The sequence below is a fragment of the Trichosurus vulpecula genome, chromosome 3 (assembly GCF_011100635.1).
Source record: "Trichosurus vulpecula isolate mTriVul1 chromosome 3, mTriVul1.pri, whole genome shotgun sequence".
Classification (NCBI taxonomy): domain Eukaryota; kingdom Metazoa; phylum Chordata; class Mammalia; order Diprotodontia; family Phalangeridae; genus Trichosurus; species Trichosurus vulpecula.
In genome coordinates this window covers 384,328,014-384,346,644 of record NC_050575.1, presented here as the reverse complement: position 1 = coordinate 384,346,644, position 18,631 = coordinate 384,328,014, and the positions used below count along the sequence as shown (strand labels likewise).

The 18,631-nt window shown below is 39.3% G+C and overlaps 1 protein-coding gene across 1 annotated transcript; it reads left to right on the top strand.

The window, feature by feature from the left end:
- Positions 1–52: 52 nt before the first annotated feature.
- EMC8 (ER membrane protein complex subunit 8) lies at positions 53–18,297 on the top strand. Its single transcript, XM_036749485.1, has 5 exons — positions 53–542; positions 9,929–10,005; positions 12,350–12,419; positions 13,091–13,185; positions 14,335–18,297. The coding sequence occupies exons 1-5, from the start codon at positions 312–314 to the stop codon at positions 14,492–14,494; spliced, it is 633 nt and encodes a 210-aa protein (XP_036605380.1). The 5' UTR covers positions 53–311; the 3' UTR covers positions 14,495–18,297.
- Positions 18,298–18,631: the final 334 nt, after the last annotated feature.

Here is an 18,631-nt window from a genome sequence, read left to right as displayed (position 1 = left end):
CAAAGAGCCGCCGTGGGGCAGCTTTACGACTGGCGCCGCTTTGCGGCAGGTCCCCTGAGAGAAGCTAGGCAACTGTTCGGCCTCCCGAGCGGGTTGCGGGTGTCTGGACGGTAGCTGACGGCCCGCGGTCCGACCGAGCCCGGCAGAAGAGAGGAGGCGGCGGGGCGCCTCGGGGGAGCCGGGCTGGGCCGCGGAACCCGTCCGTCTATGCTGAGGGGCCGCGGGGCCGGAGCGGAGCGACGCCGTGGGGGCCGAGCCGCGCCGGGCCTGGGAGGCTGCGGTCGTCGCGGGCCTCGGGCCCGGGCCTCACCATGCCCGGCGTGAAACTGACCACTCAGGCCTACTGCAAGATGGTGCTGCACGGGGCCAAGTACCCCCACTGCGCCGTCAACGGGCTCCTGGTGGCTGAGAAGCAGAAGCCCCGCAAGGAGCAGTCGGCGCACGGCGGCCCGAACCAGCACCAGACCCTCTTCGTGGACTGCATTCCCCTCTTCCACGGCACCCTGGCGCTGGCCCCCATGCTGGAGGTTGCCCTCACCTTGGTGAGCGCCGGCGTGGGGTCTGGGGGCTGCCCCTGGGCTGGGGGCGGGGGTCACCCGGGGCTGGGGGTGGGGACAGGTCTGCACCCGAGCCCACTGGCCCACCCCGCGCTTGCAAGCGCTTCTCGGGGGCTGTGAGAGCCGAAGAGCCGAGAGCCTCCAGGAACGCTAGAGAGCCTTTTAATAGTCGCTTTAATGGTGCTTTTAAAAGTGAAAACTCATTAAACTCATTAAGACAGCGGCAGATTGGGGCTGGAGCTGAGATTGCCTCGCTTCTCCAAAGCGCCGAGCGTGTATTAATAATGTTGCAATTAGCGTGCTGCGATAATTAGCGATCGTTCGAGGCTCGCGGCGTGCCTGGACCAGTGCTAAAGGTCGGCCCCTCCTTGCCAGCTTAGGGTCCCAGCACAGAGGAGTTGAGTAACAGGGCCAGAGGGCGGCGGACCCAGGACTCGAACCTGGCTCTTCCCCACTGGCCACCCCCTATGGTAACAAGAACGATGAACAACTAGGGCAAACAGGCTCTCTTTGCAACGAAGTGAAAGGGAAGCCAGGAAGTGGTTGGTCTAGTTCGAGTTCGGGGAGGGAAAGCAGGCTCTCCATCTTTTCACCCTACTCTCTAAGATCCAACACGTTTTGAAAATGAGAACCGTTCAGAAATGATTCCGTTTCTGAATGAGTCTCCTCCGGAGGTCGTGAGCTCCCCCTCTGTTACCAAGGCTGAATGACCATTCATTCTGGATTTTGCACTAGCAGTAGTGCCAAACGGAGAGGTTGATGATCGGTAGTCTTGGAATGGTCACAGATAATGCACACCGGGCATTACCGTTTTGATCTCGATTTAACTACACTAAAATTTGGAGCTTTTATGTGTATTCTTCAAATTTTTTTGATGTTAAAAATAATCATGCTTTGGAAAGGTTGGGAACCCCTAAAGTCTCTGAGATCCCTTCCAACTCTGGCATTCTTCGAAATCGAATGGAGATAGGGAAGTTGGAACTGCTCAAGGAATAAATAGAATTTACTATGAACATACTACTTGGTGGGAATTACACCAGAGTTCACTACTTTTCCCACGCTGTTATAAAAACTAGAATTTTTTTCAGGCGGTGGTAAGCATGGCAATTCTTTTAAAAATAAAACTTGTTAGGAAGCAGGTAGAAAAATCAAATTAATTAGGTAAAGTATTGTGTAGGAAGATAGTGGTTTATGCTTTTTTGATAACTGGGGCCACTCTAGTGGATTTGGTTACTTATTAATCTGAGGATGGCTTCCTGATTTCCAGTGACAAATTCATAGTCAACAAAGGCTAAAAAGAGTTTCTTAAAATTATGGGGTACAAAAGGAATGTTGGTTTCATTGGAACATCTATATATAAGACTGTAAACCATCCTGGGAGTTTCATTGTATTGTTAATTATCAGTGTCTTAAACGTTTGCTTTAATAATTATCAAAACTTCTCATGTTGCCAAGAGGCTTATTTTTTAAAGCTCTCCAAATTTGAAATTTATTGTGTAGTATTAGTGTGAGGCGAGTGGTTCTGGTCAGGGCTGTCCCTTACCAGCTCTAGGATATTGTACAAATCACTTCCCTTCTCCCAGCCTAGATTCATTCTAGTATGCGTTGGTTGGAATAGGACTCTTCCAGCTCTTAAATCTGTGGTGTGAATTTTCATATTTGCAATATTTAGAAAAAGGTCAGGGATACTAAATAAATTAGAAAGTAATTTTTGAGAGGCAGGATGGCATAGTATATACAGAGCTGGCCTCTAAGCCTGGAAGACCTGTGTACCTGGCTTGGTTGTATACATAATGTCACCAAAAGAATATTTGGTAACAATATAACAAGCTCTGTTGAGTTTCTGAAGTTTCGTTTGTTTAATGTTAAAGCTGGAACCTTGTCCTTTTTGCTTATGTCCCTCCAAAGAAAATGAATGTATTTCTCTGTTAGCCCCGTTATGTATCATACCAGAAGAATCTTTAGCATCTTTTTGAGTCTAGTTAAGAAAAGCTTTGGAGCCAAGAACAAATAAGTCTTGATCAAGGTGACTTCATACTTTTTAAAAGCTGTTGGAGCAAAGCTAAGACTTCAGTGCTTTTCTTTTTGAGTATGTTCTCTGGTATTAAAGAATTACTAATTCTTGAGAATTGGCAATCCTAACATTTCTGAGTATAGTCTTGGGCAATCTGCAATAATGGATAAGTCATTGGGCTTGGAGTTAGAAAGATCTGGGTTGGAATCCCATCTTTGCTAGCTCTGTGGCCCTGGGCAAGTCACCTAACCTCTTGGGGCTCCGGTTTTCTTATCTGTAAAGTGAGAGGGCTGGACTAAGTGACCTCTGCAGTCTCTTCCAGCTTGATGTCTATGATCCTATTGTCCTTTTTTCTCCACAAAAAAATGGTGTGAGAGTAAACCAAGTTTATATAATTTCTATGTACATCATAAATATGTTACTGAATTGTAGAAATATGACTTTTTTTGGTTGCCCTCATTACCATTTTGAAGAAAGCAAATCAACTTGCCAATAATAATAGTGCATCTTTGTGGTACTTCAAGGTTTGCAGAATGCTGTATGCACACACATACACAGTAACCCTGTGAGATGAGTACTCTAGATATGGTTATCCTTGTTTTCCACATGAGAAGATTTAAGCTGAGAAGAGTTAAATTACTTGCCTTTCATCACACAGCTTGTACATATGTGAAGTAGGGTTCTAATTCAGGGCTTTCTGACTCCCAGGGCCCTCATTCCAGTCATTATGCTTCTAGGTTGTTTGCTAATGTCCAAAGCAAGGTATATGAGATTTTTAGTTTCCTGGAATGATTTGGCCTGTATTTTATCATCTACTTTCACTTAGCTACAACAGCACTAACCAGAATATGTACTACAGAAGTTGTATGAACAATTTCACATGCAGTCACACATACACTGTTTCTACTATGTGTGTGGGTGTTCCCACTTTATCTGGTTTTTAAGTTCAGAATAAAAATAACTTTTTTTAAAGTAAAGCACTTTATTAGTAAGGCAACAATGGGAGATATAATTTTAATAAAACATCTAAATCCATGATAACCTCTACAAATGAAGGATTATTCTCATGGCTTTCTTCCATTTATAGAGTTTAATGTTGTAATTATTTTGCTAAATGGAAGAGATTGATTTGACATTTAGCCAGCCAAAGGTCATTATTGAGACTTATTTTTATAAAGCATTTCATTATATTTTTCTAATACCTTGTATTTTATGTGGTTTTTTTTTTTTTTTAATTTTCAAAGTGCTTTCACATCTGTGATCTCTATGACAGGTAGAGCAGGTATTATACCCCAGTGACAGAAAGCCATATAACATTTGCAGGCAGATTTTTTTAAGTATGCAAGCCCATGCCACTAAATCCGTCTGCTTCCACCATTATAATCTGTTCAAATACCTCTCGGCCTGATTTCAATGTAGCCCTTACCTTGTTTCAACTCTGCTCCCAAATTTGGCCCCTTGGTCATTTTCCACCCCCTCTGCCCCTTGCCTCAGCCTCTTGCTCTTTTCTTGACCTTCATCTGCCTCCAGTGTGCCCTCCTGATAAGGTCTACCTGCCTTGAGCCCAACACTTCCTGTCCTCTTTCCTTTTCTCCATTTCATTTATTTCAATGGCTGGCCCTTTCATTCATTCACTTCCAATATCCTCTACCTGATGGGGGCCACTTGCCTTGAGTATTGCATCCCCTTCTCCCTTTTCATTTACCACTACCTACATCAGCTGAGGTGAGGCCCTTACTTAGCTTCTCTGGACTTCATATTGTTCATCTGTAGAACAAGGAAGTTGCATAGATGGCCAGTGAAGTTCAGCTCCCAGTTTCAAAATCTATGAGCCTGTGATCATGTGTGTCAAATCAGACATTCTAGTAAGGTGCTATCAAAAGGTAAATAGAAATGTCATTGACCAGAAGGGAGGATGTTTTATTACCAAGTGATAGGGTAGTGGTTTCTTTCTTAATTGTAAGCAGAAAGGCAATACCTTTAAAGATATTCTTATGCTTTTCTGGTAACATGAGCTAGTGTCCACAGGTAAAATAGAAGAGCAATACTTCATTCCCCTAAAATTGAAAACTTATTTAAGGAAAACCAAAGGTAACTATGGTAACAATGTTAGGCAGATTTTGCTTGTATTATCATTATGTTCACTGGGTAAGAAAGAGTTGTAGCAACCAGGTAAATAATGTAGCTCACCCCCCTTGGGCAGGTGCCTTGAGAGAGTGAACACCAAGTGATTCAGGGATCAGACGACTTCTCTATTCTCTTGCCTTGTAATGTAACTGGTTGTCCTCACCCTCCAGAGAGTAGAAGAGCTGCTCTAGCTATGCTGCCACCACTCTTCATTCCCTTGACATTCACTGTCGCTTTTCAGAATTATACAATGAATCTGCCTACCCAAATGTGTACATTATCTCTGCACTAGCTTTTGTTCTTAGCCCAGCTAATCCTATCTATTTACCATTCCTATGCAAAATGCAAGTACCTTACCTTCTTCAAAACTGAATTCTGCCAAAAAGCCATTCTAGAGTAATTCCATGCTTCTCTAATCACAGTTGTAACCTGCTCTTACCTTCCATTCCCATCTTACATTCTTTCCCCTAGCTAACGTAATCTGTACAATTTGTTGATTGTATACATATTTATGCTGTTATGAGTTTATATGGTCAATTGATTATTCATATGTATGTAAATCACAACAAATTTTTATATTCATGGGATTTCCCCACCCAGCATATTTTTGACTGCCTTTTCTTATAATCAGCTGTCATGTGTTTAGCAAATACTAACTCAATTTTGATATAAAGATCAAATCCATATATAATAAAAGGATTTCCAAGCAATAGTCCATATATTAGAGCAGTGTATAGAATGAAATTCTTTTGTACTAGAATCTAATGGAACCTTTAGAGTTTATGGTAGTCGATTTTGAACCTCAGCAAAGTTCATAGTGGCTTCAGCAAAATAAACCCTTTTGTGCCAGGTACCATTACAAAGAAGTGTTCTGTAAAAAGCTGTTTCTGTGTCCTGATATGTGGACTGTGTTCATGGGGTTTTACTGTATAGGATTGTTTTTGTTGCAAATTCAGCAAATACCTAGTTGAATATATAGCCATGTAATAGGCACTTTATAAGTTACATCTGTTAAGCATGCAAGGATCAGTGTTTCTTCAGTAGTTCCTATTGCTACTTAACGCCAGTCTTAACCCATCTACACCTTAACAATGGTTGTAAGAGAATTGCTATGGAAAAACAGTATCATCCTGTGGCCAGTCTAATGAACCTCTCTAGGCTTAGTTAGGTGTGTTCTTTGGGGCCACACAGTAATAGCTGTTTTCCAACTTGATAAGACCAATCAGAATTTGCTTTCTGCTGTTGTAGGCTTTGTTATCCCACTTCCATGCTACCATGAAGCATCAGAGCAGAGCTTTGGGAATAACTGATATGAAATATTTGTCAGTCAAGCAATCAGTAAACACTTATTAAGTGCTCAGTATGTGCCAGACACTGTGATAAGTGTTAGTGATACAAAGAAAGGCAAAAGTACTCTCTGCCCTCAAGGGGCATGCATTCAAATGGGGAAGAGAGAGACAGAGACAGAGAGTGTGTGTGTGTGTGTGTGTATTAAGCAGTCAACATAAATACATTTAATAAGTATACATATCACACAAAGTAGTCAGATGCAAGGTATTTTGGGAGGAAAGATGATGGTATCTCTATTATTATTTAAAGCTGAGAAAAGAAATATGACATCTCAGACTGAGCTCTGGAGACCAGTCAGAAAGAATATGGGAAGCAGAACAAAATAGTATCCTGTATAATGACCTTTCCAGACTTGGAATGCTATTCAAAGTTTAGGTTTCTAAATCTCAAAAATTGAGAGGAAAACAGCTAATAATATAAGAGAGATGAGGGAGATTGTTATGTAAAATTAAAAAAAATAACGCTTTAGTTTTAGATTAGTTGAATTGTAGCCAAAATGCCCATTGTCATGAGTGGAATGAACATGAGAAATGAGCTAGACCAAATCTCCTTATATTCAGTTTGACAACCATGTCACCAGCTATGTGTGGAACATTTTGCTGGGTATTGGGAATACAAAAAACAAAAATAAAACAATCCTTGACATCTTAAAACTTGCATTCAACTAGGAAGTGTCCAACATGAGCACATATAAGTAAGTACATGGTAGTTTGAATATGTAGAGAACATTAACAACTGGGGGAAAAGAAAAGGCCTCAGGGAGCAAATGACACCTGAGCTGAGCCTTTAAGGAAAATAAAGATTCCAAGAAGTGGTTTTAAGGAGAGGGCACATTCTGGGCATGGGAGGCAGAATCTACAACTTCACAGAGGAGAAAGATGAAATGTTGACTTGAGGGACCAGCTAGTAGTCAGTTTGATTGGCATATAGAAGCCGCTGAAGGATTTTAGCAAAAGAAAATTCTCTAAGATTACTTTAGGAGCTATTATGTTTGCCTTTCTTTGTATCCCCAGTGTTTAGCACAGTTCTTTGCACATCTTAAGTGCTTGATAAAGACTCGCTGATTAAGTGGATGGATATGAAAGAAGAAAGACTGAAAGCTAGGAAGTCCAGTAAGGCTATGATAATAGTTCCAGGTGAAAAACAGTAAAGGGCTGGGGGGGAGAGGAAGGAAGGAGGGAGAGAATTTGGAGTTCAAAAATTTTTTAAAATGGATGTTAAATTGTTTTAATGTAATTGAGAAAATTTAGTGAAATAAAATGTTAGAAAAAAATTAAATAAAATTTTTAAAAAGAAAGGCAATAAAGGACCTCAATTAGTATGGTAGTTGTATGAGTAGAGAGAAGGAAATGGTCACAAAATAGGTTGTGGAGATAAATTTAACAAGATTTAGCAATTGGTTAGTTGGGAGGAGTAAAGGAGAGGGAAGAATCAAGGATGTCTCCAAGGCTAGAAACCTCAGTAACTATAAGGATAATGGTGCCCTAAACAGAAATAGAGAAGTTTGCAAAGAGAAGGGAAGAGGGTTCATAAAATCACAGATTAGAGCTCATAGGGATCTTAGAGGTCATCTAGTTCAACTTCCACACTTTACAGATGAGGAAACTTGAGGTCTATAGAGATTGTGACTTTTGCAAAGTGACAGAGAGTAACTGAGCTTGGATTTGACTGATCAGTTCTAGATGTGATTATTGAGGCTTGGGAGATATGCACGAAGGGAAAGTAGAAGGAAGTACTCTATTATGGTAGGTAGTAAGCATATGTCCACTGAGAGTTGAAACAAAATAGTGGAATAGAGTAAAACCACCTAAGCTTGCAGTTAGTGGGACTTTGTTCCATTTCATTCTTTTCCGGGGTCTTGTCTGGTCCATTGCCTCCTTATGATGTGGAGTGACCCTGGATTATCAGAGACTTTGTACAAGATCTAGCAAGGCCTGCTAAACTAGAAAAGTTTCAGGTACAGACCCATGATTGGACCTACAGGTCAGCTATTCAAAGACCATCCCAGCAAAATTCAGAGAGCCTCTTTAACAAACACAATCAAGTGATGTTTTGTGTCTAATTTTTATTTATTTATTGGAGTGCACAGCAACTAATGAAATCATCTGTTAAAGTATGGAGAGGTCGTGATCTGTAATTAGAAAGAGTAGATCAGTGAAGGTCATTGAAAGATCCTTGAAATCACAGATCTTCGGAAGTAAGAAATTATTTTGTGGAGTTCATTAGGCTAAGATGGCATATCATGATAAGAGAGATAACTTTGGAAACCACTTCTAGGAGTTATGATTTTATTAGAATATGGACTACCTCCAAAGCAACATATAGCCACTCTGAATGTTCAACTTTGCTAGGTGCTGTGGCCAAAACCAAAACAAAACAATTAGTCCACATTGCACCAATCTGAGCCTCGCTGAACTTGGGCAGTCCTTGAAACCTTTTCAGCTCGGCAGGGTGGATATGCTAGAGCTGATGTTCTGCTAGAATGGTCTTCAATAAACAAGTTGCCACAAAAAGACATTGAAGTAAAATTTAGTGGAGTAACTTTAGAAATGGTTCAAATGAATTAATAGTTAATACAAATTCACCTAAACTTACTCAGATGAAAAATATAATGAGTGTCAAGGAAAACTAGGGTCATTGTGTAATTAAATCCTGTTATCAAGAAGAATAACCATGGTTCTAACCCAATATGGCCATTCTTATATTCATGAGGCTGTGCAGTTTTGTTTTCATTCCTTGTGTGAGGTAGTTAACTTTGTTCTAAGGTATATTTTGACTCTATTATGTTGGCATGAAATAAAGGAAACAGTGTTGAGACTCGTACAAATCGATCACCATTTACTGAAAAATAGCTCAAAACACATGCCTTACAAATGGGAGGGATTTCTCCATGTATGAAGACTAGCAGTATTAACAAAGTCCTGAATGGAATACTGTCAGACCCACAAGTGGGAGGGGAAAAAAAGCTCCTGAGATTAGCTATAGCTGAGCTTCTTAGAGAGTTTTGCAATCAAATAGCAATACTCTTCAACTTCCATCTTCCCTCCCCATTTCAACCATTCTATTATGCCCCTCTGGAGGTGGTTGTAGTGATGGAACCCAAACCAAGATTCAAGAATCTGAAGGAAGAGGGTAAAGGTGATTGTTTAAATAACAAAGGCAAAGGTATCAGTTCTGTTTCATCTATACTCTTACAGATTCAGAATTTTATTTCTAGCACTATATTAATTTAAATTTACTACAACAAGATAATTTTAATATCCACTGTGGAATATGTTGTAGTGGAATTATACCAATCAAAACTAAATCTATTTTTGTGAGGGAAAATAATTGTGCATTACATTACAACCCCAAATATAAATTAATTTCTTTATCATAGATTCTGCTGTTCTGTTAGAGCAGACTAAAAGGATTGGCTTTATAAGTCTGTATGGCTATTCCCACCTCGACCACATTCCTAAATGTCCTCTTAACTTCTTGAAAATTAGGATGTTGTCTCTTGTTTCCTTTCCAACTCCCCATAATTGTATATAGAAATTCAATCCATTTTAAAATGGCACCTAATGCTGGAAGAGGTTATGATTCATTCTCTTCTCTAGCCCTACCTCTTCTGGCTATTTCAGGAGGTCCTCTGCTGAAGAAGGGATGAAGCACTATCATACTCCACACTTGACTACCCACATAGTGGAAAGCAAGATAAATCCTTCTTCCTGGTGGATCAGAATTACTTCTGCCTTTAGTTACTTCTGGTGAACAGAACAACAAGACTTAAGCCAAGGCTGGGAAGAAAGAGAGTGGCCAAAATTATTTGTGATTTTGAGGTATGTTTCCAGAAAAAATCATTGTTTTTTTATGATTTTTTTTCTTGTTCCTCTTTCAGATTGATTCATGGTGCAAAGATAATAGCTATGTGATTGCTGGTTATTATCAAGCTAATGAACGTGTAAAGGATGCCAGGTATGTCCATGCAAAATCTCTGTTATCCACTTTGTTTTCTGCCAAAAAACATATTAAACATATCATATTGGCAGAAGGACTAGTTCTTAATACTTTTTTTTTGGTAGTACGAAGATGTGAAATCTGTGTAGCAAAGATTTCTCCTTTAATTCAACCATTTTTCCAAGATTAATACAATTGAATTCTCAGCTATTAACTTTAATGTTGGTCATTTCAATGAACAATTCAAAAAGAAAATCTAAAAATAATTTATATTTGACTTTGGAATCCATATTTTGGTGTTGGATTTTAACATGAGTGTGTCTCATGATTAGGAAATTCACTTCAATGAACATACTACCACAAACTTAAGGGCATCTGTCCTACTTCACCTCTTTTCTATTCCCTGTTCTTAGCTGGATATGCCTTGGGTCTGAACTCTACTGGAAATTTGTGGATTTTTTTTTTTTTTTGCTGCTTTCTTGGTAAGGTCATATCCCAGTTGTTATTTTCTCTTAGCTTGACATGAAAGGCAAAGTCAAGAACTTTACCCTACACCAGGGCTGTCTAAAATGCTGCTGCAGTGAGATTTATGCTTATTCAGCCTGCCTACAAGCATAGAAATTTACATAAATGCTTTAGTAAATGAAGCTGAGCTACCCCAGAGCTCTCATTAAAATGGCAAATCAAAATATATTGTCTGTTGTTTCAATAAAAGCCTGAGGTTGGACAGCCCTGCCCTACACCATTGCTAATGAAGTTTGAATATCTAGCAATATGGATAAAGTTACCTCTCAGGCTATCAGATTGAATAGAACTAACTATTTTCTCAATTAATGTGTTTAATTCAGATTTTCCCTGGGAAGAGAAGAGGTAATGACATGCTGTGATTTCAAAAGTCTGGAATTGAAACACCCTGAACAAGTGATCAAGATGGGCTTATTGCTTAATTAATTAGCTTTTTTTGTGATTAGATCCCCCCAATGATTTGTCCATGAGCATTTCATTTATAAAAACCAACTGACAGGATGGGAAAGCACTTAAAAATTTAGATATTTTTATTTTAGATGGTTGCCTTGAAATAGGCAATGTAAGGAGGCAAAATAATACAAGAAATCATAGTTAAGACATCTTCTCCTATTAAAAAGCATTTGCTGCTGTTGACTACCCCAATCACTTAAAAACTGTTTAAACTACTCCTTTGTTTCCATGGATACCGTATGTGGGCCTTGAGCTGATCTCTGTGACTTCTTTCACAGATTCATTGGATGGTTGTTCTTTCTCATTTCTAGCTAAAAATATTTTACCTGCTTTTTTACTCCTATATAGTTCATCCCATTCACTGTTTAACAGCAACAACTAATAATAATAATCACTAGTATTTAGGAGGTAGGGACTGTTGTTCCCATTTTATAGAAGAGGAAACTGAGGTAGATAGATGTTAAGTGACTTGCCCAAGGTCACCCAGCTCATGAGTATCTCAGGCTGAATTTGAAACCAGGTCTTCTTGAGTTTGGGGGCAGCTAGGTGGCTCAGTGGGTAGGTCATTGGACCTGGAGTCAGCAAAGACCTAAATTCAAATTCAGCCTCAGACATTTACTAGCTTTGTGACACTGGACAAGTCACTTTATTTCTGTTTGCCTTAATCCACTGGAAAAGGAAATGGCAAACCACTCCAGTATCCTTGCCAAGAAGACGCCTTGGACGGTACTGGTATGCTGTGGTCCATGGGGTCACAAAGAATCAGACACGACTGAACAACACCAACACCTTCCTGAACTCTATCCACTGCCCCAGTGAGCTACTTTGATCTCTCACCTTCCTTCCAGGTCCATAGGGCCATTTTTTCCAGGAGTTCACTGCACATATAACGTGCTTAGTAGATATTTGTTGAATGAATGAGTGTACATATTATCATCACTCCTGGGAGCTATCTCAACAGCATCTAAAATCTAACATGAAAATTGGACTTAATTATCTTTTCTCTCTCTCACTCTCGCGTGCGCGCACACACACACACATCCTTTTTTTTTTCCAAGTCCTTTCACTCTTTTCCTATAGTTTGAATTCCCTCAGCCTCAAAACCTTGGAATTGTTTGAGACTGCCATCTGCTGTTTATTTCCCAGTCCTGATGCCTACCTTAGCATTGTCTCTCAAATGCAGCTTTTCCTTTCCATTTCCATGTATATAGTCAACACTAACTGAGACTTAAGTTTCCATTTCCAAAAAGTGTCAGGAGGTGAATACAGTTTGTACAGTTTGCCCCAGGTCAAAAATGTTTTACTATGTGGTTTTATTGCCATACGTCACTTCTTAACAGCCATAGCACAAATTAACTAGAAATGCTTTGTTTTTCTTCTATAGTCCGAACCAGGTTGCTGAGAAGGTAGCTTCCAGAATTGCAGAGGGCTTCAATGACACCGCACTCATCATGGTATCATATGTTTTATTGTCTTTTTTCCACTAGACTTATCGGGTTCATACTAAGCATGCCTCTGGCTAACATCTAGCATTGTCATATGGCACAAGGCCCCATTTCTTCTTACTGAAGGCAGTTTGAATCATTTTTCTTCACTTACACCCCTGGTTCTTTGCCTGTACCTACTTCTACCCTTTAAGTTGTATTACCAAGAGAAATGTAAGATGTATCTAGACAGAGAAATCTTTGAAATGAAAGCAGGCAGTACAATGTGTTGTCCAGGAGAGATGAGAGAAGGCATGACTTGGAGAAGCTTGAGGCAAAGCTAGACTTCATCAGTGGCCTGTTCTGCAGTTCTGATTCCAAAGGAGAATTGTGGTGTTTATTTGACAGTAACATAGAACAACATCATAACAAAAGTCCCCATGTAAAAAAATGTCCTCTCTTCTGTAAATATTCTCTGCATAATACACTGTTTATCCTGGGAAGGATTGCATTGTGTGTCCCTAAATCAGAGGACACACTCCTTTTAGGAGGAATTTGCCTTCGGACCTTGTTTATCCTGCTGCCATAAGAGTTATTGAGCAGTGCCAGAAGTCTTATGGAAAGGCGTCAGATCCCTCTTAGAATTACTTAGTTTGTTTTGTATGTATCCTCACACTGGTGTTTTTATTCTTTTGCTTTAGGTAGACAACACAAAGTTTACAATGGAGTGCATAGAACCCACGATTCATGTGTATGAGCATCATGAAAACAAATGGCGGTGCAGAGATCCACACTAGTGAGTTCTTCATGTTACCTTAGTAATGGGTTATTTTTAGACTGTTCACTATGATTCAGGATGTTTTCCACTCTGCCCATATACATTTCAAGGTGTCCTAATTCCCCGAACAAGAAAAATGTCTTACCTGAGGGCTTCATTGGGATATTTAATTTGATACCCTCTTCTACCAAAAAGAAAAGCATAGTAGAAAGCGTGATGGTAGAGCGAAGACCTAGGGCCAGGTCCCAGTTAAGATGCTGAAATGGACTAGCCACTTGACTTGGGCAGTCACTTCACATCTTGGACTCTCCTGGTGTGTAAAATGCAGGTGATCCTTGCACTGCCTGCCTCCCAGAGTTGTTTCCTAGAAAGTGCTTTGTAAATCTGAAAGCATTATATAAATGTGACTAGTCATTACTACGCAAGTGTGTCTTCTGTGCTTCCACACCCCCAAACTTACCCCAAAGGTCCTTTCCCCACATCATCTTCCTATTTCCATTTATAAAATCTTCTAACATTAATCATTCAAAATAGTGTTTATATCTTTAACCCTCTCATTTCAACACTTCTGACTGGTCTGTTTTGCTCACTGCCATCAATTGGGTTTTTTGTGTCTCATATTTTGTTGAGCAGTTTTTTTTTTCAGTGATCATCTAAATCGGAGGTATCAAATTCGCAGCCCAGAACATTCCCAAGTATAGATTAAAATCAGATTAAAATGTAACTTATTTAACAAATATTTAACAAAATAAAATACAGATAATGTTAATGTGTGTTTTTCTAAGTCACTTTGCACCCCCAGGCATGCCTCTGTATCATTTAGTGGCCCCTGTTTCTATTAGAGCTTGACACCACCATTCTTAAATCAACATTTTCAGGTTCTTACATAAAATTTGTTAATTCATTCTTCAGATCCTACATGTTGTATCTCAATTCCCTATTCTATAGCTTTCAGAGCAAGGATTTAACTTTCTGCAGCCCTGTAACTATGAAACATCTTCACCTATGTGCATTCGATCTCTAGATTCTCCACATCAGTCATTGCCATCTGCTTTTTGTATTGTTTTTCTTGTGGCTGTTTTTCTCCATCCCCCTTAATTGAAAGAGGCAATAAAGTTTATTTTCATTTTGAAAAGACTATTAATTTCAAATTGTTTGACCTTGTAGTGATTATTGTGAAGACTGGCCAGAAGCCCAGAGGATCTCGGCATCTCTCTTGGACAGCAGGTCCTATGAAACTCTTGTGGATTTTGATAACCACCTGGATGACATCCGAAATGATTGGACAAATCCAGAGATCAATAAAGCTGTTCTACACCTATGTTAGGGAGGGATTCCACAGACTGATTTATGGGCATTTCCACTACACTGAAGAGGAAAAAAGAAATATTTTTAAATGTAAATAGAATACTATCTCATACCTTGTGTGGAAAGGCAACAATTTTGAGAAATGGCATGTGGCTCAAAAGAGGCAGTGTGTCTAAGTGGCCATCTTTTTAAAGCAAAGATCTCTAGAAGAGATACAAGCTGTTGAGTCTAGCTGTCCCTGTGGATTTTTTCCCAGTTGTATGTTGCTCTAACCTTCAAAATCAAAGCTATTTCTGCTTGTCCCAGATTGTTCCTATTAAACGATTTTAACTAACCTTTTATAATCTTGAGAGAATACTTTTTAAGACTTATGAACTATCTTTCCAAAAACAACAAATCTTATCCCTTAATGAGTGTTTTGGGGAGTTTTATTTCTGAATCCATACTGTAAATACAGTCTTAGGACCAGGTCTGAAAATCTACTACAGATACCTTGGTACCAAACCAACAACCCCGAACAACTGTTTGTGCAAGTAGGCATCTCTCTTAGAGCAGCTGAGCCTGTTTGGAGTTATCGGACTCTACTACTTAAAGCAATATTGTGCTCAAAAAGCCACAGTGGGAAGAAAACTGCTGTTGACTAAGCCACATTTATAGTTGAGGGCAGAACCAAGGGCTGTGTTGCAAGAGCTCAGCTCAGTGCACACACAGCGTCATGGTCCCAATCAACCAGAAAGCCCTCAAGAGGGAGGGGAAACAGGATTGTGCTAGGATTCGATGCAGATGCAGTCTCTGCTTTTTGGAAAATGGGAATCATTCCTAGTTCTTGACTCACTTGCATGATCATTCAAATAGTTCTAAAAGATGTCTTCAGAATTGCCATTGCTTTTATATTTAGAGCAACTCTTCCGTTCATAAAGCTGAACAAGAGAATGAATGTATCTTTTTTATCAGTTCCTTTGGTGGTTTCTAACAAAATCTTACAAAGGGATGGGAAACTTTATAGCACCGTTGCATTTGTTGTTCCTTTTTCTATTAATTATTTTGTACAGTGTTCAGTGTGCTGTACTTTTCCTACTGTCTGTCTCTTTCCTCTTGCTACATTGAGAAAACTCATAACAATTGACTGAACCTAATGATCTTGAAAAGGGTTCACTTTATAGCATTCAGTATTTTACTCTAACCAGTAAAATCATTTATTTGGACCATCATATTCAAGAAGCATGCTTTAGTCCATGACCTCATGGGGGTTATAGATTTAGACCTGGAGAGGACCTTGGGAATCTGCTAGTCCAAACCCTCAGTTTTACAAATGAGGAAACTGAGGCCTAGGAAGGTTAAGCTACTTGCCAAAGGTCACATGGGTAGTAAGTGGCAAACCCAGCTCCTTGGAGCCCAAATTCAGTGGTCTTTCCATGTACCATGTTTCTGCAGACAACAATTCCCCCTTTCTCTTCCCTTTCCTCAGCTTCCTTCTCACAGCTTTTTCATTCCACAAACAATCTTTCTATATAGTGCACTGTGGTCACAAAGCCCTCTGCAGGCATTATCTTCTTTGAGACTCACAACCACCTGTGAGGTTGGCTGAGCAGCTGGCGTGACCCTCAGTTTGTAAATGAAGAAACAGGCTCTCGAAGAGGTGGAGTGATTTACTTACCCACACTCACACAAAGTTATTAAGTGTAGCAAAGTTGGGACTCAAACCTGATCTCTTGACTCCTTGTCCAGTGTTCTTTCCATTACACCATGCTACCTCTCTAAAGCCATGAAATAAACATATTTCATGTGGAGAACAAATATAAAATTTCTGGACACAAATAAAGGAAAATTATATCAGTGAACTTAATCTGTGGGATATATTAGAAAGCTCTGTTCCTAGTGGAATTGTTTGTTTCAAGAAGGAAAAAAAAATCACCATGTAAATTTTGGGTTTGGCGGGATTAGAATAGCAGTGTGTGCTACAGGTCAAGGCTAAGATGAATTGACAGACCTGTTTACATAAGACTTGCTTTGAAGGCATATACATAAAAGCTAATGTGATAAGTATTTTAATCTTATGTGTTAAAAAAATAGAAAAGAGAAATTACGAATACACAAAGAAGCAAAAACAATAAAAGGCTTGACTTCCATCTTTACAATTGCCATGCGAAAGTAGCACAGAAAAAGTAAATTGAAGAGTTGGAAAGTTTATAGTAATACCACTACTACTCCCGAATGGTATAGGAAAAAGAAACACAACTTATTGGTACATGAAAAATTGCCCTGTAGCAGTTAGGAGTGTTCAAGAATGGAATAAGCATCTGCAAGGTATTGTCACCATAGGTGTTCAATCAGAGAGCAATTGAGCATGTTAAAGATAGTGTAGAGAGGATCCTGGAAGGGAGGAATGGCAGTAGATGAAGAGATAGGTATGGTCTAAGGAAAAGAGCTCCAGGTTGGGACTCTAGAGCCCCAAGACTACTCTTGACTAACCTTATGATCCAGGGCAAGACCCTTCTGATATCCTGGCCTCATGGCAAGTCTCAGACTAGATGGCATGAGGTCTCTTCCATCTCTACCACTCTGATTTTATGAGGCCTCTGAGATCCCTTCCAACCAGATCCTGTGATTTTCCTAACAAATAATTGTTTCTGTTCAGAATAGAGCTCTACACATCTACAGTTAGGAAGTCTGCTGGTTTTATTCTCTGTAAAATTGTTTCTACTTATTCTGTCTTCTTTCTTTTAAGGCTGCCTCAGCTATTTCCTTTTGCATAATTAACTTTGATTTGACTTATAGCTTATTTTTCAAATAGATTAATAGTATTGTGAAAAACTGTCTCCAAATGCAATTTCTAAATTTATTACCTAGACTTTTTTGCATTGTTCTTTAAAAAGCAACTTAATTTGCTTTTTAAAATTACAATCCCTCTTATTTAAGCTCCTGAAGTCATAATCTCTTATGGCATCAGATCTGTTACTATGGTGGCTTTTTGTGACATGGGACAAAGAAAATGAGAAAAATGGCAAAATCCCATGAATCCATGGGTAAATGAACAGATCCTCAGACATTACTCTGAAAAGGACATGGGAAAGGGAGTTGACTTTAAAACTAGATTTTCAGTTTACTAATTGACATTTCTTGAGGCTCTCTATCAGATCTTACTCCCTTTTAATCACTGCAAAACATTCCAGTAAAAATAAAACTGGCAGAAAATGCTGCATATGTTAACTCTTGCCAAATCCTCTGTGTGTGTGTGTGTGTGTGTGTGTGTGTGTGTGTCTTGTGATTTGTTACTTTAACTTAACCTCATTTCTGTACCCTTTCAGAAGCCAAAGGATGCCTTTTTTAATCCTCAAGATTTTGACTTGTTCCTCCTTCAAACTTTGATTATTACTTTGAAATATATGTGAAATGTAATCAAGCATTATTTCTTGGAAATAGAGGTTGAGTGTTATGAAATTCTTGTTCCTTAGAACTGTGTGGTAAAAAGAAAGCTCCTGGAGGGGTGCCTTTTCATTATGCACACAGTGAAATCCTGCTACAGGTAACATCAGACTTACCAGTGAAATGAAATGTAGAACTACCAAGTCCTATTGCCATATGTGCGTCAGTATTTGGCATTGTCTTTAGCTACATTCCTTCAAAAATAAAAGGGAACTGTTTTACGCTGAGCCATGAATGATCATTGGGAAATGCTTGCATTGCCCTGCAAGAAGCTTTGGACTTGGACTTTTGTTAACATCTTGTAAATCAAAAATGTGCTCCTCTGTACAGTAAAATACACTACCATTTAACAACATGAAGCTGTGTGACAATAAATAACTTTGTTCCCTTGATGAATCTGAATGTAATTACATTTTTAAAGCATTAACTCCATATGGGAGGTGCTGTGGCGGTAACCAAGATGTAGTGCCCACTCTCAGGAATCTCACAGTTAACTTGGGGAGTGAGTGGGGGAAACTGGATTCAAAGTCAAAGGACCTTGATTCAAATCTCAGCTCTGCTATTATAACAATGATGGTACTTGCCGCTTCTGTGGCTGTGTAAGACCAATGACACCAGCACACAGGAGGGCTGCTAGCACAAGTTCTTTGATCAGCTTTTCTAAGGAAAGCAACTTTAAGGGGTTTACAATCTCACTTTAATTAAATATACATACACCATTCACTTAGTT